At 50.9% G+C, this 25,874-nt stretch overlaps 1 protein-coding gene across 2 annotated transcripts in view; it reads right to left on the reverse strand.

Moving 5' to 3' along the window:
* SEPTIN5 (septin 5) overlaps positions 1-25,874 on the reverse strand; it is a 256,211-nt gene that overhangs the window by 67,172 nt on the left and 163,165 nt on the right. The window contains exon 1 of one of the 2 annotated variants that reach the window (XM_069215312.1): positions 12,734-13,017. The exons of the other annotated variant lie outside the window; for it this stretch is intronic. Coding sequence (XP_069071413.1) covers positions 12,734-12,823 — 90 coding nt within the window. The 5' untranslated portion in view covers positions 12,824-13,017. Of the gene's footprint in view, positions 1-12,733; positions 13,018-25,874 lie in introns of those variants that run through there. 2 annotated transcript variants of the gene reach the window in all.

Here is a 25,874-nt window from a genome sequence, read left to right on the forward strand (position 1 = left end):
CACTGACTGCAGAACCTGGCCTCTCTGGGCCTTGCCGTCTGACACTGACTGCAGAACCTGGCCTCGCTGGGCCTTGCCGTCTGACACTGACTGCAGAAAGTGGCCTCGCTGGGCCTTGCCGTCTGACACTGACTGCAGAACGTGGCCTCGCTGGGCCTTGCCGTCTGACACTGACTGCAGAACCTGGCCTGTCTGAGCCTTGCCGTCTTACACTGACTGCAGAACCTGGACTATCTGGGCCCTGCCGTCTTACACTAACTTCAGAACCTGGCCTGTCTGGGCCTTGCCGTCTTACTCTAACTGCAGAACCTGGCCTGTCTGGGCCTTGCCGTCTTACACTGACTACAGAACCTGGCCTCTCTGGCGCTTGCCATCCTACACTGACTGCAGAAAGTGGCCTCGCTGGGCCTTGCCGTCTGACACTTACTGCAGAACCTGGCCTCTATGGGCATTGCCGTCTGACACTGACTGCAGAACCTGGCCTCTCTGGGCCTTGCCATCTGACACTGACTGCAGAATCTGGCCTCTCTGGGCCTTGCCGTCTTACACTGACTGCAGAAACTGGCCTCTCAGGGCCTCCCCCATTACTCTGCCTACAGAGCTTGGCCTCTTTCTGTTGCACTGACTGAAGAGCCTGGCCTCTCTGGGGCTTGAACTGTTATCCTGATTTCTGCGATGGCCTCTCTGGGTCTTGCCATCTGACATTGACTGCAGAACTTGGCCTCTCTGGGCCTTGTCGTCATACACTGACTGCAGAACTTGGCCTCTCTGGGCCTTGCCATCTGACACTGACTGCAGAACCTGGCCTCTCTGGGCCTTGCCGTCTACACTGACTGCAGAACCTGGCCTGTCTATGCCCTGCCATCTTACACTGACTGCAGAACCTGGCCTGTCTGGGCCTTGCCGTCTTGCACTGACTGCAGAACCTGGCCTGTCTGGGCCTTGCCTTCTTGCACTGACTGCAGAACATGGCCTCACTGGCCCTTGTCGTCTGACACTTACTGCAGAATCTGACATCTCTGGGCCTTGCCTTCTGACACTGACTGCAGAGCCTGGCATGTCTGGACCTTGCCATCTGACACTGACTGCAGAACCTGGCCTCTCTGGGCCTTGTCGTCTAACACTGAATGCAGAACCTGGCCTCTGTGGGCCTTGCCGTCTGATACTGACTGCAGAGCCTGGCATGTCTGGGCCTTGCCGTCTGACACTTACTGCAGAACCTGGCCTCTCTGTGCCTTGCCGTCTGATACTGACTGCAGAGCCTGGCATGTCTGGGCCTTGCCGTCTGACACTTACTGCAGAACCTGGCCTCCCCGTGCCTTGCCGTCTGACACTGACTGCAGAGCCTAGCATGTCTGGGCCTTGCCGTCTGACACTTACTGCAGGACCTGGCCTCTAGGGCCTTGCCGTCTGACACTGACTACAGAACCTGGCCTCTCTGGGCCTTGCCATCTGACACTGACTGCAGTATCTGGCCTCTCTGGGCCTTGCCGTCTTACACTGACTGCAGAAACTGGCCTCTCAGGGCCTCCCCCATTACTCTGCCTACAGAGCTTGGCCTCTTTCTGTTGCACTGACTGAAGAGCCTGGCCTCTCTGGGGCTTGAACTGTTATCCTGACTTCCGCGATGGCCTCTCTGGGTCTTGCCATCTGACACTGACTGCAGAACTTGGCCTCTCTGGGACTTGTCGTCATACACTGACTGCAGAACCTGGCCTCTCTGGGTCTTGCCATCTGACACTAACTGCAGAACCTGGCCTCTCTGGGCCTTGCCGTCTACACTGACTGCAGAACCTGGCCTGTCTATTCCCTGCCATCTTACACTGACTGCAGAACCTGGCCTGTCTGGGCCTTGCCGTCTTGCACTGATTGCAGAACCTGGCCTCTCTGGGCCTTGCCGTCTGACACTGACTGCAGAACCTGGCCTCTCTGGGCCTTGTCGTCTGACACTGACTGCAGAACCTGACCTCTCTGGGCCTTGCCTTCTGACACTGACTGCAGAGCCTGGCATGTCTGGACCTTGCCATCTGACACTGACTGCAGAACCTGGCCTCTCTGGGCCTTGCCGTCTTACACTGACTGCAGCACCTGGCCTCTCTGGGCCTTGCCGTCTGACACTGACTGCAGAATCTGGCCACTCTGGGCCTTGCCATCTGATACTGACTGCAGAACCTGGCCTCTCTGGGCCTCCCCTGTTACTCTGCCTACAGAACTTGGCCTCTTTCTGTTGCACTGACTGAAGAGCCTGGCCTCTCTGGGGCTTGAACTGCTATGCTGACTTCCATCTGACACTAGTTGCAGAAACTGGCCTGTCTGTGCCTTGCCGTCTGACACTGACTGCACAACCTGGCCTAGCTGGGCCTTGCCATCTTACACTGACTGCAGAACCTGACCTCTCTGGGCCTTGGCGACTGACACTGACTGCAGAACCTGGCATCTCTGGGCCTTGGCGACTGACACTGACTGCAGAACCCGGCCTGTGTGGGCCTTGCCATCTTATACTGACTGCAGAACCTGGCCTCTCTGGGCCTCACCTTCTGACACTTACTGCAGAACCTGGCCTGTCTGTGCCCTGCCATCTTACACTGACTGCAGAACCTGGCATCTCTGGGCCTTGACGACTGACACTGACTGCAGAACCTGGAATCTCTGGGCCTTGGCGACTGACACTGACTGCAGAACCCGGCCTGTCTGGGCCTTGCCATCTTATACTGACTGCAGAACCTGGCCTCTCTGGGCCTTGCCATCTTACACTGACTGCAGAACCTGGCCTCACTGGGCCTTGCCATCTTACACTGACTGCAGAACCTGGCCTCACTGGGCCTTGCCATCTTACACTGACTGCAGAACCTGGCCTGTCTGGGCCCTGCCATCTTACACTGACTGCAGAGCCTGGCCTCTCTGGGCCTTGCCATCTTACACTGACTGCAGAACCTGGCCTCTCTGGGCCTTGCCGTCTGACACTGACTGCAGAACGTGGCCTCGCCCTGTTATACTGTCAGCAGAACCTGGACTCTCTGGGCCTCGCCCTGTTACACTGGCTGCAGAACCTGGCCTCGCCCTGTTACGCTGGCTGCAGAGCCCGGTGTCTCTGGGCCTCGCCCTGTGACACTGAATGCAGAGCCAAGACTCTCTGCCTCACCCTGTTACACTGAATTTAGAGCCCAGTCTCTTCCCTGTTGAACTGACTGCAGAACCTAGGCTTGCCCTGTTACACTGGCTGCAGAGCACGGACTCTCTGTGCCTCGCTCTGTTACACTGACTGCAGAGCCCAGACTCTCTGGGCCTCGCCCTGTTACACTGACTGGAGAGCCCGGACTCTCCGGGCACCGCCTTGTTACACTGACTGCAGAGCCCGGACTCTCTGGGCCTCGCCCTGTTACACTGACTGCAGAGCCCGGACTCTCTGGGCCTCGCCCTGTTACACTGACTGCAGAGCCTGGACTCTCTGGACCTCGTCCTGTTACACTGACTGCAGAGCCCGGACTCTGGGCCTTGTCCTGTTACACTGACTGCAGAGCCCGGACTCTCTGGGCCTCGCCCTGTTACACTGACTGCAGAGCCCAGACTCTATGCCTCATCCTGTTACACTGACTGCAGAGCCCAGTCTCTCTGGATTTTCCCTGTTAAACAGACTGCAGAACCTGGCCTTGCCCTGTTACACTGGCTGCAGAGCCCGGACTCTCTGGGCCTTGCCCTGTTACACTGACTGCAGAGCCCAGACTCTCTGGGCCTTGCCCTGTTACATTGACTGACTGCAGAGCCCGGACTCTCTGGGCCTTGACCTGTTACACTGACTGTAGAGCCCGGGCTCGCTGGGCCTCTCCCTGTTACACTGACTGCAGAGCCCAGACTCTCTGGGCCTTGCCCTGTTACATTGACTGACTGCAGAGCCCGGACTCTCTGGGCCTTGCCCTGTTACACTGACTGTAGAGCCCGGGCTCGCTGGGCCTCTCCCTGTTACACTGACTGCAGAGCCCGGTGTCTCTGGGCCTCTCCCTGTTACACTGACTGCAGAGCCCAGACTCTCTGGGCCTTGCCCTGTTACATTGACTGACTGCAGAGCCCGGACTCTCTGGGCCTTGCCCTGTTACACTGACTGCAGAGCCCGGCCTCTCTGTGCCTCACCCTGTTACACTGACTGCAGAGCCCAGAATCGCTGGGCCTCGCCCTGTTACGCTGACTGCAGAGCCCAGACTCGCTGGGCCTCGCCCTGTTACGCTGACTGCAGAGCCCAGAATCTCTGGGCCTCGCACTGTTACGCTGACTGCAGAGCCCGGACTCTCTGGGCCTCGCCCTGTTACACTGACTGCAGAGCCAGGAATCTCTGTGTCTCTCCCTGTTACACTGACTACAGACTCCGGGCTCTCAGGGCCTCGCGGTGTTACGCTGAATGTAGAGCCCGGACTCTCTGGGCCTCGCCCTGTTACACTGACTGCAGAGCCCGGACTCGCTGGGCCTCACCGTATTACACTGACTGCAGAGCCCAGACTCGCTGGGTCTCGCCCTGTTACACTGACTGCAGAGCCTGGCCTCTCTGTGCCTCACCCTGTTACACTGACTGCAGAGCCCAGAATCGCTGGGCCTCGCCCTGTTACGCTGACTGCAGAGCCCAGACTCGCTGGGCCTCACCGTATTACACTGACTGCAGAGCCCAGACTCGCTGGGCCTCGCCCTGTTCCACTGACTGCAGAGCCCGGCCTGTCTGTGCCTCACCCTGTTACACTGACTGCAGAGACCAGAATCGCTGGGCCTCGCCCTGTTACGCTGACTGCAGAGCCCAGACTCGCTGGGCCTCGCCCTGTTACGCTGACTGCAGAGCCCGGACTCTCTGGGCCTCGCCCTGTTACACTGACTGCAGAGCCCGGACTCTCTGGGCCTCGCCCTGTTACACTGACTGCAGAGCCAGGAATCTCTGTGTCTCTCCCTGTTACACTGACGACAGACTCCGGGCTCTCAGGGCCTCGCGGTGTTACGCTGAATGTAGAGCCCGGACTCTCTGGGCCTCGCCCTGTTACACTGACTGCAGAGCCCAGACTCTCTTGGCCTCGCCCTGTTACACTGACTGCAGAGCACGGTCTCTCTGGGCCTCACCGTGTTACAGTGACTGTAGAGCCCGGACTCTCTGGGCCTCGCCCTGTTTTAAAGACTGCAGAGCCCGGAGTTGCTAGGCCTCGCCCTGTTACACTGACTGCAGAGCCCGGACTCTCTGGGCCTTGTCCTGTTACACTGACTGCAGAGCCCGGACACTCAGGGCCTCGCCCTGTTACGCTGACTGCAGAGCCCAGACTCTCTGGACCTCGTCCTGTTACACTGACTGCAGAGCCCGGACTCTCTGGGCCTCGTCCTGTTACACTGACTGCAGGGCCTGGACTCTCTGGGCCTTGTCCTGTTACACTGACTGCAGAGCCCGGACTCGCTGGGCCTCGCCCTGTTACGCTGACTGCAGGGCCCGGACTCGCTGGGCCCCGCCCTGTTACGCTGACTGCAGAGCCTGGACTCTCTGGGCCTTGTCCTGTTACACTGACTGCAGAGCCCGGACTCGCTGGGCCTCGCCCTGTTACGCTGACTGCAGGGCCCGGACTCGCTGGGCCTCGCCCTGTTACGCTGACTGCAGAGCACGGACTCGCTGGGCCTCGCCCTGTTACGCTGACTGCAGAGCACGGTCTCGCTGGGCCTCGCCCTGTTACGCTGACTGCAGAGCCCAGACTCTCTGGAGCTCGTCCTGTTACACTGACTGCAGAGCCCGGACTCTCTGGGCCTCGCCCTGTTACACTGACTATAGAGCCCGGACTCGCTGGGCCTCTCCCTGTTACACTGACTGTAGAGCCCGGACTCTCTGGGCCTCTCCCTGTTACACTGACTGCAGAGCCCAGACTCTATGCCTCATCCTGTTACACTGACTGCAGAGCCCGGACTCTCTGGGCTTCGCCCTGTTACACTGACTGTAGAGCCCGGACTCGCTGAGCCTCTCCCTGTTACACTGACTACAGACTCCGGGCTCTCAGGGCCTCGCGGTGTTACGCTGAATGTAGAGCCCGGACTCTCTGGGCCTCGCCCTGTTACACTGACTGCAGAGCCCAGACTCTCTTGGCCTCGCCCTGTTACACTGACTGCAGAGCACGGTCTCTCTGGGCCTCGCCGTGTTACAGTGACTATAGAGCCCGGACTCTCTGGGCCTCGCCCTGTTTTAAAGACTGCAGAGCCCGGAGTTGCTAGGCCTCGCCCTGTTACACTGACTGCAGAGCACGGTCTCTCTTGGCCTCGCCCTGTTACACTGACTGCAGAGCCCGGACTCTCTGGGCCTTGTCCTGTTACACTGACTGCAGAGCCCGGACTCTCAGGGCCTCGCCCTGTTACACTGACTGCAGAGCCCGGACTCTCTGGGCCTTGTCCTGTTACACTGACTGCAGAGCCTGGACTCGCTGGGCCTCGCCCTGTTACGCTGACTGCAGGGCCCGGACTCGCTGGGCCTCGCCCTGTTACGCTGACTGCAGAGCACGGACTCTCAGGGCCTCGCCCTGTTACACTGACTGCAGAGCCCAGACTCTCTGGAGCTCGTCCTGTTACACTGACTGCAGAGCCCGGACTCTCTGGGCTTCGCCCTGTTACACTGACTGTAGAGCCCGGACTCGCTGGGCCTCTCCCTGTTACACTGACTGCAGAGCCCAGACTCTATGCCTCATCCTGTTACACTGACTGTAGAGCCCAGACTCTCTGGGCCTCGCCCTGTTACACTAACTGCAGAGCCCGGCTCTTTGGTCCTCGCTCTGTTACACTGACTGCAGAGCCCGGACTTTCTGGGCCTCGCCCTGTTACACTGACTGCAGAGCCCGGACTTTCTGGGCCTCGCCCTGTTACGCTGACTGCAGAGCACGGACTCGCTGGGCCTCGCCCTGTTACGCTGACTGCAAAGCCCAGACTCTCTGGAGCTCGTCCTGTTACACTGACTGCAGAGCCCGGACCCTCTGGGCCTCGCCCTGTTACACTGACTGTAGAGCCCGGACTCGCTGGGCCTCTCCCTGTTACACTGACTGTAGAGCCCGGACTCTCTGGGCCTCTCCCTGTTACACTGACTTCAGAGCCCAGACTCTATGCCTCATCCTGTTACACTGACTGCAGAGCCCGGACTCTCTGGGCTTCGCCCTGTTACACTGACTGTAGAGCCCGGACTCGCTGAGCCTCTCCCTGTTACACTGACTACAGACTCCGGGCTCTCAGGGCCTCGCGGTGTTACGCTGAATGTAGAGCCCGGACTCTCTGGGCCTCGCCCTGTTACACTGACTGCAGAGCCCAGACTCTCTTGGCCTCGCCCTGTTACACTGACTGCAGAGCACGGTCTCTCTGGGCCTCGCCGTGTTACAGTGACTATAGAGCCCGGACTCTCTGGGCCTCGCCCTGTTTTAAAGACTGCAGAGCCCGGAGTTGCTAGGCCTCGCCCTGTTACACTGACTGCAGAGCACGGTCTCTCTTGGCCTCGCCCTGTTACACTGACTGCAGAGCCCGGACTCTCTGGGCCTTGTCCTGTTACACTGACTGCAGAGCCCGGACTCTCAGGGCCTCGCCCTGTTACACTGACTGCAGAGCCCGGACTCTCTGGGCCTTGTCCTGTTACACTGACTGCAGAGCCCGGACTCGCTGGGCCTCGCCCTGTTACGCTGACTGCAGGGCCCGGACTCGCTGGGCCTCGCCCTGTTACGCTGACTGCAGAGCACGGACTCTCAGGGCCTCGCCCTGTTACACTGACTGCAGAGCCCAGACTCTCTGGAGCTCGTCCTGTTACACTGACTGCAGAGCCCGGACTCTCTGGGCTTCGCCCTGTTACACTGACTGTAGAGCCCGGACTCGCTGGGCCTCTCCCTGTTACACTGACTGCAGAGCCCAGACTCTATGCCTCATCCTGTTACACTGACTGTAGAGCCCGGACTCTCTGGGCCTCGCCCTGTTACACTGACTGCAGAGCCCGGCTCTTTGGTCCTCGCTCTGTTACACTGAATGCAGAGCCCGGACTTTCTGGGCCTCGCCCTGTTACACTGACTGCAGAGCACGGCTCTTTGGTCCTCGCTCTGTTACACTGACTGCAGAGCCCGGACTCTCTGGGCCTTGTCCTGATACACTGACTGTAGAGCCCGGACTCTATGCCTCATCCTGTTACACTGACTGTAGAGCCCGGACTCTTTGGGCCTCGCCCTGTTACACTGACTGCAGAGCCCGGCTCTTTGGTCCTCGCTCTGTTACACTGACTGCAGAGCCCGGACTCTCTGGGCCTCGCCCTGTTACACTGACTGCAGAGCCCGGCTCTTTGGTCCTCGCTCTGTTACACTGACTGCAGAGCCCGGACTCTCTGGGCCTCGCCCTGTTACACTGACTGCAGAGCCCGGCTCTTTGGTCCTCGCTCTGTTACACTGACTGCAGAGCCCGGACTCTCTGGGCCTCGCCCTGTTACACTGACTGCAGAGCCCGGCTCTTTGGTCCTCGCTCTGTTACACTGACTGCAGAGCCCGGACTCTCTGGGCCTTGTCCTGATACACTGACTGTAGAGCCCGGCTCTTTGATCCTCGCCCTGTTACACTGACTGCAGAGCCCGGACTCGCTGGGCCTCGCCCTGTTACGCTGACTGCAGAGCCCGGACTCTCTGGGCCTTGCCCTCTTACACTGACTGCAGAGCCCGGACTCTCTGCTTCACCCTGTTACACTGACTGCAGAGCCCGGACTCTCTGGGCCTCGTCCTGTTACACTGACTGTAGAGCCCGGACTCTTTGTGCCTCGTCCTGTTACACTGACTGTAGAGCCCGGCTCTTTGATCCTCGCTCTGTAATCTAGAAGTCTAATAAGCATCTTCTTGTTATACAAAGGACCTCATTGATTTTCTGAATCCCTCACTTCATTGTCTGTTTCTCCACCTTCCAGCCACAGGCATGTAGATAATACTCCTTCAGTGTCTGGGGCGGGTGCCCTCACCCCATCTTGTGTCTGCTAAGCCAGTGGGATCCAAATGGGGGTAATTAACACTGTTCGCCAAAATGTGAGCATGGACATCAGAAGACATCTCTCCACCATTAGCAAAATCTCCTTTTCGATGTTTGCACTAATGTCCCTCTATATCCTCTCAGGTGCTCTGATCATGAAGTTGCTAGTGCCTTCGAGCACAGGCGCTATATTTCATTATATGTGCGTTCAGCAATTACTTCACGCTTCCAAACCCTGAGCGGATCAGTTGCCCTTGCTGAAGTGGGGGCCAGCATTAGTCCAGCAGTGGTTAGACTGCTCGCCTCATTCTAGTGCCTATCAAAAGTACGAATGAAGCACTATGTCACATGCAAAGAATGATGCTTCATTCTATAGCCTTTGCGCCCTGTGGTGCTGCCCTATAAAGTCTCTTCGATATTCCTAAAACCATGCATGAAAACTGGCCTTGACTTAAAACTTGTGATTGTCGCCTCAGCTCTCCTTGAATGACCCTCTCCTTACTGTCTATGGCCAACAAGCCTCCTCTCGCTCAGTCTATGCTACTCTAAATCATGCAAGTTTGCATTCATCTCTGCAAAGTGCCCACTTCGCACCTCAAATATCAAAACATGCTCTGCTTCAAAAGCCTTACCCTGCAACCTGGCAACACAGAATGCCACCTACTAAACCCACCAGCCATGTGCCTGAACTCACATGCCTCTCCCCCCCTCAATGTTTACACCTCACTGCTACGAATTTAACTCCCCAGAAAGAAAGTTCGTGTATTGGTCTCCCTGAGAGCACACGACTAATTTGAATGCCTATAATTACTAGATTAACCATTAACCTTTTGTTCTAGAGCACAGTGCTGGTTGGAGTAAAGTGCTTCAATGCCTTGTCATGGGTAGTAAGCGCTATATATAAATGCAAAGACAATACAGTGATGGCAGAGCTTGGCCTCTCTGGGCCTGGCTCTGTTACACCGACACGCCACAGGCGCATAAAGAGGGGGGTCGGGGAGGGTCTCACCAGATCAGGGGGTACCCTACTTAAGTCCAAGAGGCCTTTGGCAGCGGCTACTCCTGGCCCAAACCGAGCTATTCAGATCACTTTTCCAATGACCACAATCAACAACAACTTAAGTTTGTTTGGAATTTAAACTGACCGATGGGCCTTTGACGGAAAATGCATTTGTATCAAGACTTTGGTTCAAACTGGAAAGTGGCGCCGAGGATCCTTTCGGGGGGGTTTCAGTAAGGAATTCGAACAGTTAAATAACTCCACCGAACCGCAGAATCGGTGACTTAACGCTTCGGGAATTCAGTGCGGAGCCAAAAATTGCAGAAATGGGTTCATGCAAAGTCCAGGAAAAAGTGGTTAAAACTTTTAGAGATAGACCAAGTCAGCCGGTCTCAGAAGCTACGTAGGAAGTCCCAACCACATCAAGGCCTTTCTGGCTCATGGGACCAGAGGAGCAAATATCTTTCCTTGTGCTTTGGAATATTCAACTTGCGGAAAATTCTGCAAGGATGAAGTTACGGTAGGCCCCGCCAAGGCGCCGATTTACCAAACACAAGACAGACTCCTTAGCTCAAGTTATTTCCCCGGTTTGTACCAAGCAATGCAAGAAACGTTTAGATGCAACATTTCGTTGCTTACAGACGTGAACTGTTGAGCAGCGATTGCTCCCCATTTGTAGAGCACAGATAGCATTTTAATAATTTATTTTACAAAATATAGTGCACTGGTCCAATCACTCCTGACAAATCACTGAACTTGGCAGCGGCTGGACCCGGTGTATTCTGGGAGACCAAGGGTACCAATAAGTGTACATTTTAACATCCATTTGAACCCCCCTCAACCAACAGCACAAGGGAAACGTCAGCACTTCCGGTGTAACTCGCAGAGGGTCAACTGCCCTGGAGAAAAGTCCTATGGCAGACCGGAAATAAGCGCACAAGTCAGAGCTGCCCCGTGCGCGCAGGACTTCCGGCCACTATTGGCACGTGCCAGTGGCCTGTGGGTGTCCAGCACCTACCTGCCATCGGGGGCTTCTGTTATCCTGTTTTTTGCACGTGAAAGTATCACTAGCCTTTAGCTCGTGATTAGTGTGATGGTGAAACATAAAACATGGGTTAGTAACGCGTGTAAACATAGGCACACAAGAGTTTACTCAAGTCACTCAGCATGTCTGCCATTATCTATACATAGGGCGCAAAAACGCACCGGGTTTCCCGGTGCAGAACCGGGCAGAGACGTCCTTCGCGCTGGAGTGTTTGGGCTTCCGGAATTATTAAACAAATAAGAATTGTGACCCTAATGTCTCTCTCCAGTGTCTCCCTCTCAGTGCAACTCATTCTCTCCCTCCCTCTCTAGTTCTGCACCCCCCTCTCTCCTCCGACCTCATCTCAGGACGTCCAGGCCCGTTCCCCTCCTCTGGCCGGATACACCCCCTTTCTGAGGTAGGGAAAGGGTGGACCTCGGGGTCTCTGCCCCCGCGCTCCCTCCCTCCTTTCACTGGCACCGCTCAACCCTCTTTCTTGTCTCTCTCCTCAAGTGCCTCCTGCCCTCTCCCCCACCCGTGATTCACTTCTCCATCCCCGTTTCCTGCTTCTCTCATTTTCCTCTTCCGCTCAGCATTCCGTGTCCCTCCTTTCACCGCGTGTGCCACCCCCTCCCCTCTCTCTCCTTCCTCCCAGCTTGTCTCTCCCTTCTGTCTCCTCCTCTTCGCCCCCTTCTCCCCTCTGCGCTCCCGTCCCTTCCACAGATGCCCTCCACGGAGCCCAACCCTTCTTCCCTCATCGTCCACAAGTCCCTCACTCGTCTTTCCCTCCTTTTACGCTGTCACTGACACTCTCCTCCCTCCTCTCCTTCACCCCGCCACTCGATCCCTCCTCACGATCCAGTCTCTTGTCCGTCTTCTTCCAAGCTTCACCTCTCCTCCATCTCCTTAGCTCTCTCTTCCTCTCCTCCACTCTCTCATTCATCCTTTCACCAGATGTCTCTCTCCCCGAAGGCTGCCCCCCGCTACACCGTTCCCCCCTCCTCTCTTCCCCTCTCTTCCCATCCCCTCATTCACCCTGCCACTCGATCCCTCCTCACGATCCAGTAGTTAGTCTCCTCCCGCTCTTCCTCGCCTCTCCCCTTCACTCCCCCTCTCTCTCCTCCATTCCCGCATTCACTCCCTTTCCTTTCACCGGATGCTTCTCTCCCCGGAGGCTGCTCCCCCACCACTCCACTGCCCTCCTCCCCCCCTCTCTCGCTTCCCTCCCGCTCTCTATGCCTGTCTTTCTTTCCCTCACTCTCCCCTTCACTCCTTCTCTCTCTCTCTCTCTCTCTCCTCCACTCCCGCATTCACTTTTTCCACCAGATGCCTCTCTCCCCGGAGGCTGCTCCCCCCTATCCTCCTCCCTCCCTCTCTCGCTTCCCTTCCGCTCTCTATGGCAGTCTTTCTTTCTCTCTCTCTCCGTCTCTCTCCACTCCCGCATTCACTCCTTTTACCAGATGTCTCTCTCCTGGAGGCTGCTCTCCCCCACCCCACCACCATGCTCCCTCCTTCTCTAGCTCCCCTCCCGCTCTCTCTGCCTGGCTTTCTTCCTCTCTCTCTCCTCCACTCCCTCATTCACTCCATTCACCAGATGCCTCTCTCCCCGTAGGGTGCTCTCCCACCCCTCCAGTGCCCTCCTCCCTCGCTTCCCTCCCGCTCTCTCTGCCCAGCTTGCTTTCTTCCCTCCCTCTCTCTCCCCCGAGGCCCCCGTCCCTCCCTCACACCCCGAGCGCTCACCTTGAGCCTGGGGACCCGGCTTCGCAGCGCTAGGCTCCGCGGAGACAGCAGCCTCTCGGCCAGCAGCGTCTGGATAATGGTGGAGTCCATAGTGCGAGCCACAGGAACCGCCGCCCCCAAATAGGACGTCTGTCTGTCCACTCCCCCGTCCACCGAGCCGGGGCGTAGCCAGTGACGGACCGGCCTCTGGGGACGGGGAGGCTGCCCTCAGGCCGGTCACTGCGAAGGGCTGGTGGGGCTGGGGCCAGTCACCCTCGGACAGGGCCGATCTGGCATGTCACGGAGCCGGGTCCAGCAAAGCCCGACACGTGGCTGGTCCTTCTCCGACCCTGCTGGGCTGTCATGTGACTGCCCCTGCCCCAGGGCCACCGGCCTTTCAGGGGAACCGGCTTCATATATACCTCACTATGTATGTATCTATGTATGTATGTATGTATGTATTAATTACTATTCCCTAGCCCTACCGGCCTGATATGTGACTGACCCTGCCCCAGCTCCACGGCCTTTCAGAGGAACCGGCTTCATATAAAACTTACTTTGTATGTATGTATGTATGTATGCATGTATTAATAACTATTCCCTAGCCCTTTCGGCCTGATATGTGACTGACCCTGCCCCAGCTTCACCGGCCTTCCAGAGGAACCGGCTTCATATATACCTCACTGTGTATGTATGTATTAATAACTATTCCCTAGCCCTACCGGCCCGATATGTGACTGACCCCACTCCAGCTCCACCGGCCTTTCAAAGAAACCCACACCATATATAACTATGTATGTATGTATGGATGGATGGATGGATGTATGTATTACTATTCCCTAGCACTAACAGCCTGATATGTGACTGACCCCACTCCAGCCCCCCCCGGCTAACAAAGAAACTGGCTTCAAATATAACTTACTTTGTATGTATGTATGTATGTATGTATTAATAACTATTCCCTGACCCTACCGGCCTGATATGTGACTGACCCTGCTCCGCCGGCCTTTCAAAGAAACACGCTTCAAATATAACTTACTATGTATGTATGTATGTATTAATAACGATTCCCTAGCCCTACCGGACTGATATGTGACTGACCCCGCTCCAGCTCCACCGGCCTTTCTAAGAAACCGGCTTGATATATAAATTACTATGTCTGGGTCCTAACCTTCTGATATGTGACTGACTCTGCCTGCGCCTATGGCTTTTAGAGTCCAGAATTTGACGTCAGACTGACTTCCCCCAGAATAGGCTTACACATGACTGACTCGCAGGGTCGGCCTGGGGCAGAAAAAGGGATCGCACGCCCAAATAAAAAGTCCCTCACTCCTATTAGTGAATCAGAGAGCTCAAAAAGTGGCCCACATTTCCCATATCCGGGAAGCTTTGAGCTGTATAGGTTTTTGTCAAGGTATGGGAAACTGTATACATTTGTGTTTGCTGCAGCCAATGCTTGTTTTAATTTCAAACGAATCAGCAGTAAGAACCAGGCCACCACATCATAAACCAGGCCACAAATAGCCAACAGCCGTCACAGTCTTTGTCAGACCAGTCCATCGGACACTGGCAGATTGCCCTACAGCCCCATCCGACCCGGCTGCTCCCCCACCCACCGCAGAGCTTCAGCCCCATCATGGTGGCACTAGGGGTATTGGAGCCAAAAACGAGAGAAAGAGAAAGGCTTATGGGTCACGTCATCACTTGCACCATCTCTTGTTCCGTACACTGTTCCTAATGTTGTTGCTTATCTCTTCTTCCGTACACTATACCTTGAGTCATTGACCACTTCTTGTGCTATACACTGTTCCATGTGTTGTTTCCCATCTCTTGGTCCGTACACTGTTCCTTCAGTCGTTAACCATCCATTGTTCTGTACACTGTTCCTCCTGTCGTTGCCCGTCTCTTGTTCCACACACTGTTCCTTGAGTCATTCACCACCTCTTTTACCGTACACCTGTCCCTTGAGTCATTAGCTATCTCTTGTTCTGTAGCCTGTTCCTTGAGTTGTGGATCATTTCTTGTTCCGTCCACTATTCCTTGAGTCATTCACTTCTTGTTCCGTACCCTGTTCCTGGAGTTGTTAACCATCTCTTGTTCCGTTCCATATTCCTTGAGTTGTTAACCATCTCTTGTTCCGTTCCCTGTTCTTCTGTTGTTAACCATCTAATATGCTGTACACTGTTCCTTGCGTTGTTGACCATGTTTTGTTCCCTACATTGTTCCTTGAGTCCTTAACCATCTCTTGTTCCGTAGCCTGTTCCTCGAGTCATTGCTCATGTCTTGTTCTATTCCATGTTCCTTGTGTTATTGGCCATCGCTTGTTCCCTATATTGTTCCTTGAGTCATTGACCATCTCTTGTTCCATACATTGTTCCTTGTGTTGGTCACCATCTTTTTTATGTACCCTGTTTGAAGGAAGCTGGTCCGGTGTGTGGTGGACACCTATGGTGTTATTACCTTATACCAGGTCCAGGTATCCCCTATTAGTGAGGTGTAGGCAGTGTCTAGGAAGCCAGGCTGTAAAGATTAGTTCCTTATAAGTCCATTTTCATTTTGTAAGTTTATTTTCTTCAATAAAAGATAAAGAATCACAACACCTTCAGCGTAGACACAATCCAACCTCCCTTATCTCCGTCTCCCAACCGTCTCTCACATTCCATCCTTGGTCTCAACATTACCTCATCACATTCCATATTCCAAGGGAAACATGTCCCAAGGAATAATGGATGTTGAGACCATTACACACCTCCCCCCTTTAATATAACAAACATTTTGAACTTTGTTTTACATAACTAAACAATCCTATGCAATAACATTAACGTTAAAAGCATACTAACAATTAACTTTACAAATGCGTCCCATACTCCACGTAGAGCCATTTTCTAGGATCACAACATTTTTCCTAACATCCTGCACAAGTTGCGGAGGTGAATATTTGCTCTCTCCTTTCACAATAATCCCACTCTTTCTTACTGCCACCCAATCTCCCTTCCGTATATGACAACGTTTAGTACACTTTCTTTTGTTATATTGTAAGGCACTTTTCTCCTAGAATTTCTCGACCCTAGATTTGATAGATTCCCTGTCAACCATCACTTTTTGATTGCCTTTTAACCATATTGGACATTCCAATACTCCAGGCTCCCTACCCTTTAATGATACAAAAGGTGACACTCCTGTTGTAGAATGAGGAGTGGTGCGATACGTCCACGTCATTTTATTTAATTCTCTTTTCCAAGGAAGTTGGTTGGCCAAGGATAATTGGATGTTATCCATGATCAATCGATTTATTCTTTCCACTAAACCATTGGCTTGTGGATGGAAAAGAGCTACTTTCTCATGCCTGATTCCAACTCTTCGTAAGTAGTCAACCATTTCAGATGATGTAAACTGCACCCCATTATCAGAGACTATGGACTTAGGAATTCCTTCTTCCAATAACACCTCTTCAAAGAACTCAATAACCTCCTTAGTTCTCACATGATCCACCGGTTTGGTGATAAACCACTTGGAGTGGTAATCAATTAGCACAAGTATGTACCTATACTTCACACCTAACTTAAACACTGGTCCAATGAAATCCACTGTCAATTTCTCCCAAGGTCCACTTGGAAACTTTACAGGTGCTAGGGGAGTCTGTCTTAGAACCTTGGTCTTATCACTATTGGCACATGCAAAACAATCCTTTACCACTTCTTCTACTTGCCTGTCCATCTCTGGCCACCAAAACGATTGCCTTACCTTTCTCTTCATCATTCCCCTTCCAAGATGTCCCTGATGCGTGATTTCTATAATGTGTTTCCTTATGCCAGCAGGAGGAACAAGCTGATTCCTCCTCTGTAACCTCCCATTAACTATACTTAACTGATCTCTGACTTTAAGATATTCAACCAGGTCACCATAATTGTTCACACCGTCATCCCTCCATCCATTTACTACCTTTTCCTTCACAATATTTAGCACTGGATCAGTTGTCACAGCATCTTCCCATTCCTGAGCCTTTATAGCCAATTCACCCAAAACGGTTCCTATCATATCTTCCATTCCATCCACTGCAAGCTCCCCATCACTCTCGGGTACTCTAGAAAGATAATCTGCCACAACATTCTTACTCCCTTTCACGAATTCCACCACAAAATTATAACTCAACACAGATAATAACCATTTAGAAATCCGTGGCGTAACGCTACCTTCAAGTCCACGTCCTCCCTTAAAAATATACGTTAATGGTTTGTGATCTGTCCTCAATTTAAAGGGTAAGCCCCATAGGTAAAAATTGAAATGGTTAATTCCCCAACAACATGCCAGAGCCTCCCTTTCAATTACAGAATATGAGATCTCAGCACCTTGTAACCTTCTAGATGCAAAACCAATTATACGTTCCTCACCCTCTTTAACCTGTGACAATACAGCTCCAATACCCACATTACTAGCATCAGTGGTTAAAAAAGTCTTGGCATTTACATCGAATATACCCAGAGTGGGAACCCTCAAGATACAATCTTTCAATTCTTGGAAGGAATTTTTACAACTCTCATCCCACTTGTATGTTACACCTTTTTTCATGAGCATTCTTAGTGGTTCAACAATCTCAGTAAAGTTTTTCATAAATTTTGAACAATATTCAGCGAGTCCCAGGAATGACCTCAACTCATCTCTTGAACTGGGTTCTGGTGCATGTTCAATTGCCGATACTATGCTCTTTTTGGGCCTGATACCATCCTTATTTATGGTGTGTCCCAAATACGTCACCTCCTGTTTCCGAATTTGGCATTTTTCTTTCTTGATTGTTAATCCATTCTCTTTTAACCTCTTCATCACTTCCAGAAACAAAAAATCATGATGAGATTCACTCTCACCCACAATCAGTATGTCATCCTGAAAACATAATATTTGGGTCATGTTACCAAAGATTCGCTCCATCATCCTTTGAAATACAGCGGAAGCAGAGGCAAGCCCAAATGGCATCCTCTTATACCGAAAGGCCCCCAATGGAGTTACAAAGGATGTTAAATGTCGCGAATCTGCATGTAGGTTTATCTGGTGGTACGCAGAAGACATATCTAAAACAGTGAATACACTTCCTTTTGTTCTTACTGACAACATTTCAGCAATGTTAGGCAAAGGTTGCCGGTCGACCCATATGCATCTGTTGAGGTCCCTAAGGTCTATACATAAGCGGATTTTCCCACCCTCCTTCGGTGCTACAACCACCGGAGCTAACCACTCAGAAGATTCTATGGGTTCGATGATATCTTCCCTCAACAGTTTTTCCAGTTCTTGCTTCAAAGGTTCCCTCATTAAATTCGGAATATTTCTCACTTTATGCACCACAGGTGTAACGTTCTTCTTCAATATGATTTTATGAGAAAATCCTTTTAGAAAACCTAATTTTCTGCAAAAAACCTCTGGAAACTTATCAATCAAGTTATGTTGCAATGACTCCAATACCACTCCAATGTCCACATCGCTGGTAAGTAATACCGGTTCCTTTGCGTTGGGATTTAAAATTATGCCAAGGTCTTTTTGATGACGCCAACCCAGCAGATTTGTTCCATAGACCGTGATATATACTTTTCCATTAACGGTCCTTCCTTTAAAAGAGATTGACATCCAGCGCATTCCAACAATATCTATTCTCTTTCCCGCATAACCCACAGCTTTTATGTCAGGAACTGATAGATTTTTATCCGCTGATTCCATCCATTTGGAATCATACACTTCTTTAGATATGAGAGTAAACAAACTCCCGGAATCCACCAGAAGCTTGACCCATACATTGTCTAACAATACCTTTGCATGAGGCTTTTCCAGTACATCTGTACTCTCCTTTCTTACCACTTGAACTGATGTTCCATTACATTCGCCAGGCAACACTTTTCCATTTACAGTCAAAATGATATCTTCCAACGTCTCACACACATCTTGAACTTCCTGTATGGTTTTATTTCCTGCATTGCTCTTTAACCTACAAACTTTAGCAAAATGTCCCCTCTTACCACATGTACGACAAATTGCATTCCTAGCCGCACACGTTCTACTTGATGCTATGTGCCCAGGTGCATCACAACGGTAACACTTTATTACTCTCCATTCCTGTATTTTACGTTTCTCGTCAGTATTTGCTTTTATTGTTTCAAAATTCTTAGTCGGCTTGTTCCACTCCACTTTAACCCGTGGATCATCTTTCTTTCTGATCTCTGTTATGATTCCTGGTTCTGTTTCTTTAGGAACCTCCTCCATTTCTTTTAACCACACAGCTGCATGTTCCATCCCTTTAGCAATTCGTACAGCTTCCTCCAAATTCGGGTCTTTTACTAGTAATTTCTCCCTTATCCTTTTATCATATGCACACCTCACTATCTGGTCTCGTATCAGAGAATCTAATAATTGATGAAACTCACAAGACATTGCAAGACCTCTCAAACTTGCTACATACGATGCAATATCTTCATCCTTTCGTTGTACCCTTGAAAAAAATTGATGGCGTTGCAATACAAGATTGGTTTTTGGCGTGAATTGTTCATCGAGCATTTGTACAGACATGTCAAAGATATTAGTAGGTTGTCCATCTCCCATTCCCAGAGATACCTCTGGTAAATTTTCATATATTCTTCTGCCCTCAATACCAAGATGATGTAACAAGATAGCCTGTCGCCTTGGGGGAGCATATCGGTCACTACCTATGGCTAACATATACGTATTAAAAATCTTCCTCCACTGCTTCCAGGGAATAGGCGGGTCTCCAGGAGTTGCAAAAAATGGTGGTGGTGCAGATATCCCTTGGTCTCCCATTTCTCTACTTTTATATATATATATATATATATATATATATATTTTTTTTACTTTAATTTAATTTACACTGTAGTATATAGTATTGTAATTACTTATTTACACGTCTTTACGTTTACTTCTTTTCCTTTTCTTTTGTTTCACCACAGCTTAAAATTTTAACCTTCTTCGTTATTCCTTATCATCCAGTCCTTTGTTAGTTTCTTATATTACAAAATATAGTCCTTCTTCAGTGTCTACAATCTGCTTGCATCCGGTTATAGAAGGATCGCTTTAATTGCATTTGCATTGGGAGCTTCGAAAGGTTTCTTTGTAAGGTATTCTTCAAAATCAATATGTTTATTTGTTCCTAACACGCGTTTAGTTTAACGCGCTGAATACACTCGACTTGCATCCGGTTGAAAATGATCGCTTGATTTGTTTATTCGTTCACACGCGCTTAATGGAACGCGCTGAATTCACTCGACTCGAGCTTAGACACGCGATTAGAGCTGCACGCGAGGCAGCGCTCGAGAGATGCACGCGAGGCAGCGCTCGAGAGATGCACGCGATGAAAAACTGTTGATGAATTTAAAACGCTCAGGTTTTCACGCGCTTTAAAACGTTCAGGTTTTCACGCGCTGTAAATACTCCTTAATATTTTCAATTAATAGATTAACAAATAGATTGTTACATAACTGTTACCTTCGGTTTTCCGTCTAGTAAATAAATCCAGGAGTGAAGGTGTCCTCCATGACCTGTCTCCTGCACAGGTCGTCTGCACATAGCAGTCCACGTCGCCAATGTAAAGATTAGTTCCTTATAAGTCAATTTTCATTTTGTAAGTTTATTTTCTTCAATAAAAGATAAAGAATCACGACACCTTCAGCGTAGACACAATCCAACCTCCCTTATCTCCGTCTCCCAACCGTCTCTCACATTCCATCCTTGGTCTCAACATTACCTCATCACATTCCATATTCCAAGGGAAACATGTCCCAAGGAATAATGGATGTTGAGACCATTACACAGGCTTTCTTGAGGTAGCTGTGGATGAGTAGCCAAGACTTATCTAGGACACATGCAAAGCTTATGCAATGCCACTGTAGTCACACAGTAACTTATCACACATGAAAGAACCACACAGTGCTACAAAAATAAAGATACTTTATTATAGTAACACAACCCTAGAATACATATAGGCAATTCCCCTCCAACTGAAGGTGAGTACACACTAATTATATAGACATTAGCAGTCAATAAATAGTATAGAAGCAACAAGCATTGACAATACTTAGTAAAAATAGTGAGGGCCCTAGAGGAGGGCCAAACCACATACTAAGAAAGTGGAATGTGAAATACAGTCCCTCACCCAAGGATGTGGAGCTGTCAGAGGGCAGCTGGAGGAAATAGGAACCCCAAGAGGTGAGTACCAGAGTGACCCCCCCCAGCGACAAGGAGAGCAGAGGTAAATACCTGGTCTTCCCAAGGACTAACAGGAGGACTTGGAAAAAGGATTGTACAAGAACAGGACCAGGCAAGAAGGAAGCAAAGGTGGAACCTGGTAGAATATGACCTGAAAAAGAAGGGGACAGGTTCCAATCCACAATGTAGTGTCCAGTGGGGGCAGGAGCCACTACCCACCCTTCTGTGGATGCAGAACTAGGTCGACGAGGGGAGAAGAAGACCAGCTGCAGAACCCAAGAGCTGAGGAGAAGCCCTTGGAGTGGTGCAGATGGCGTAATATGTGGGTTGTCAGATCGCAGATGGTCAGTGGTGCAGGAGAACCACCAACAAGCCTTGGCAAATGCAAGAGGAGCAAAAGAAGAGTTGCAAGGCTGAAGATGACCAGCAAGACCCAGGGGACTTGACTCAAGGAGCTGAGTCCGAGGTGACCCTCAGCAGTTAGGAGAGCCAACAGAATCAGTTGCAGCCCCCACAGGCAATCCACTGGCAGCAGGCACAGTAAGTTGCAGTGAGACCCAATCAGCACACCTGAAGAGGAGTCCAGCGCCACTGGAGCAGCAGAGAGGAGACTGTACTTTGAAGGAAGAGGTGTTGGGGGCTGGGGCTACATAGAGCCTAAAGACCCCTTGGAGCAGGAGCAAACAAGCCTTGGTAGTTGCAAGAGTTGTGGTGCACAGGGGTACTAACCAGCAAGGAAAGGCAAGGGCTTACTGTCTCCCAAGTTAGGCAGCTGACAGAGAGGACCAAGGGGACCACTCTGGACTATGAGCTGTGATGCAGGATACATGTGGTTCCGGAGGAGAGTAGATCCATGCAGCCAGTCGTCATTGCAGTTGGTACCTGCAGATGAAGCAAAGTGACTCCTTCACTCCAAGGGAGAGTCCTTCTTGCTTCTTGGTGCAGGCTGAAGTCTTGCTGACCTCAGAGGATGCATAGCCAGGGAAATCTTGCAGTTGATGGAAGGAGCCGGAGAAACAATGTTGCAAAGGAAAGTCGTATCCGGGGTAGCAGCTTGTCAGTTCCTGAAGAGTCCAGTTGCGGTTCCAGTGGCCAGAAGACAAAGTAAATGATGCAGAGAAGTCCTGGTGGATTTTTTCATGTCGAATGTGGGAACCCACCCTCCAGGTAGTCCATAAATAGCCCCAAAAGGGGGTGTGGTCACCTAGATGCTCCCAGGGGCCTCTGCACATTTTAGTTTCAAGATGGCAGAATCAGGTGGCCACCCGGAGCGGCTTTGGGCACCACACCTGTGGTGGTGATGGACCGGGGAGTGGGCACTTCCCTTTCCTTTGTCCAGTTTCATGCCAGAGCAGGGGCCGGGGGTCCGTGGGCTGGTGCAAATCTGTTTATGCAAGGAGGGCACTAAATGTGCCCTTCAAAGCAAACCGGTGGCTTGGGGAGACTACCAATCCCAAGCCTTGTAACACCTATTTCCAAAGGGGAGGGTGTTACCTCCCTCTCCCATAGGAAATCCTTTGTTCTGCCTTCCCCTGCATGAGCTGGTCAAGCCGCAGGAGGGCAGAAACCTGTCTGAGGGTTGGCAGCAGCACAGGCTGCCCGGAAAACCCCAGAAGAGTGGTAGGAGCAATTCTGGGGGGACCTCTAAGGAGCCCCCAGAGTGCATGAAATCATACTTCTAATACTAGCAACAGAATTGGGGTATGATTCTGACATGTTTGATACCAAACATGCCCAAGTTCCGAGTTTTGTAGGTAGTGACCTGTGTCCAGAACATGGGTAAACTGTCTTCCCTGCACTTACAAAGTACAGTGTAATGGAACTGGAGTTCATAGGGACACCTTTGCTCATGCAGGGGGGCCCTCACACACAGGGACCTCTGGGCTAGGCGGGCCTGCCATAGGGGTGACTTACAGTGACCTGGTGCAGTGACCTCTGTTGAAATGGTGCATGCACCTTTTTACGCAGGCTACTATGGCAGGACTGCAGACACATTTTACATGGGCTCCCATGGGTGGCACAATACATGCTGCAGGCCATGGGGAACCCCTGGTGCCCCAATGCCCTGAGTATCTAAGTACCATATACTAAGGTTTAAAAGGGGGCATTAGTATGCCAATTGTAGGGTGTGCAAAGTCCTAGGCAACCAAACTTAGAGGGAGAGAGCACATCAATGGGGTCCTGGGTAGCAGGATCCCAGTGAAAACAGTCTAAGCACACTGAGAGCTGGCAAAAAGTGGGGGTAACCATGCCAAAAAGAGTGACTTTCCTACACTGTCCCTTGAGTCATTAGCCATCTCTTGTTCCGGATACTGTTCCTTGAGCCATTGATCCTGTTTTGTTCTGTACACTGTTCCTCGTATTGTTGTTCATCTCTTGCTCCATACACAGTTCCTTGAGTAGTTGACCATCTCTTGGTCCGTACACCTGTACCTTGAGTCTTTGACAATCTCTTATTCTGTACCCTGTTCCCTGATTCGTTGACCATTTCTTGTTCCCTCCACTATTCCTTGAGTCGTTGATCAACTCTTGTTCCCTACATTTTTCCTTGAGTCATTGACCATCCCTTGTTCTGTACATGTTTACTTGAGTTGTTAACCATCTCTTGTTCCGTACATGTTTACTTGAGTTGTTAACCATCTCTTGTTCCGTACACTGTTCCTTGAGTCTTTGACAGTCTCTTGTGCTGTACAATGTTCCTTGAGTCGTTGACCGTCTCTTGTGCTGTACACTGTTCCTTGAGTCTTTGACAGTCTCTTGTGCTGTACAATGTTCCTTGAGTCTTTGACAGTCTCTTGTGCTGTACAATGTTCCTTGAGTCGTTGTCCGTCTCTTGTGCTGTACAATGTTCCTTGAGTCGTTGACCGTCTCTTGTGCTGTACAATGTTCCTTGAGTCGTTGACCGTCTCTTGTGCTGTACACTGTTCCTTGAGTCGTTGACCATCTCTTGTTCCGTACACTGTTCCTTGAGTCGTTGACCATCTCTTGTGCTGTACACTGTTCCTTGAATCATTGACTATCTCTTGTTCTGTGTCCTGTTCCTGAGTCATTAACCCTCTCTTATGCTTTACACTGTTCCTTGAGTTGTTGACCATCTCTTGTTCCTAACACTGTTCCTTGTGATGTTGCTCATTTCTTGTCCCGTACACTGTCCCTTGAGTCATTAGCCATCTCTTGTTCCGGATACTGTTCCTTGAGCCATTGATCCTGTTTTGTTCTGTACACTGTTCCTCGTATTGTTGTTCATCTCTTGCTCCATACACAGTTCCTTGAGTCGTTGACCATCTCTTGGTCCGTACACCTGTACCTTGAGTCTTTGACAATCTCTTATTCTGTACCCTGTTCCCTGATTCGTTGACCATTTCTTGTTCCCTCCACTATTCCTTGAGTCGTTGATCAACTCTTGTTCCCTACATTTTTCCTTGAGTCATTAACCATCCCTTGTTCTGTACATGTTTACTTGAGTTGTTAACCATCTCTTGTTCCGTACACTGTTCCTTGAGTCTTTGACAGTCTCTTGTGCTGTACAATGTTCCTTGAGTCTTTGACAGTCTCTTGTGCTGTACAATGTTCCTTGAGTCGTTGACCGTCTCTTGTGCTGTACAATGTTCCTTGAGTCGTTGACCGTCTCTTGTGCTGTACAATGTTCCTTGAGTCGTTGACCGTCTCTTGTGCTGTACAATGTTCCTTGAGTCGTTGACCGTCTCTTGTGCTGTACAATGTTCCTTGAGTCTTTGACAGTCTCTTGTGCTGTACAATGTTCCTTGAGTCGTTGACCGTCTCTTGTGCTGTACACTGTTCCTTGAATCATTGACTATCTCTTGTTCTGTGTCCTGTTCCTGAGTCATTAACCCTCTCTTATGCTTTACACTGTTCCTTGAGTCATTGACCATCTCTTGTTCCTAACACTGTTCCTTGAGTCTTTGACAGTCTCTTGTGCTGTACAATGTTCCTTGAGTCATTGACCATCTCTTGTTCCATACACTGTTCCCAGAGTCGTTGACCATCTCTTGTTCCATTCACTGTTCCTTGAGTCGTTGACCATCTCTTGTTCCGTACACTGTTCCTTGAGTCGTTGACCGTCTCTTGTGCTGTACAATGTTCCTTGAGTCATTGACCATCTCTTGTTCCATTCACTGTTCCTTGAGTCGTTGACCATCTCTTGTTCCGTACACTGTTCCTTGAGTCGTTGACCGTCTCTTGTGCTGTACACTATTCCTTGAATCATTGACTATCTCTTGTTCTGTGTCCTGTTCCTGAGTCATTAACCCTCTCTTATGCTTTACACTGTTCCTTGAGTCATTGACCATCTCTTGTTCCTAACACTGTTCCTTGTGATGTTGCTCATTTCTTGTCCCGTACACTGTTCCTTGAGTCATTGACCATCTCCTGATACACACACTGTTCATTGTGATGTTGACCATCGATTGTTCCACACACTGTTCGCTGTGTCATTCACCATCCCATGAGTAATGCTGTCTCCTTCAACTAGTCAACAATCTCTTATGCCATAAAAAGTCCCTTGGGCCATCAATCATCCCTTGGGCCTTAACTATCCCATGTACTGCTTGGATGTCCCTTGTGTGTTTTGATATTCTTTGTGCAGTAGTATCCCTTTTGAGGTTCACCTTCCCTTGTGCATTACAAGTTTCCTTATGCTGAAGTGGGTTGATTGGAGCATCAACCATCCTTATGCCATGCACAGTCCTTTGTGCCATCGATCATCTTTTGTTGCAATGGCAAATCCTTGTTGTGGTGTGATGTGTCTATTGCGTCAACGACCATCTTTTGTACCATAGTATTACTTGTGCTGTCAGCCATCTTTGGTGCCATGCATTGTCCCTCGAGCCACTTAATGCCCCAGTGCCACAATTATCCCTTATGACGCAATGTGTCCCTCAACTATTCTATGCCCCTCTTGCCGTCAGCCATACCTTTTGCTATTCAGAGTCCATTGTGCCAT

The sequence above is a fragment of the Pleurodeles waltl genome, chromosome 11, assembly GCF_031143425.1.
Source record: "Pleurodeles waltl isolate 20211129_DDA chromosome 11, aPleWal1.hap1.20221129, whole genome shotgun sequence".
NCBI lineage: Eukaryota > Metazoa > Chordata > Amphibia > Caudata > Salamandridae > Pleurodeles > Pleurodeles waltl.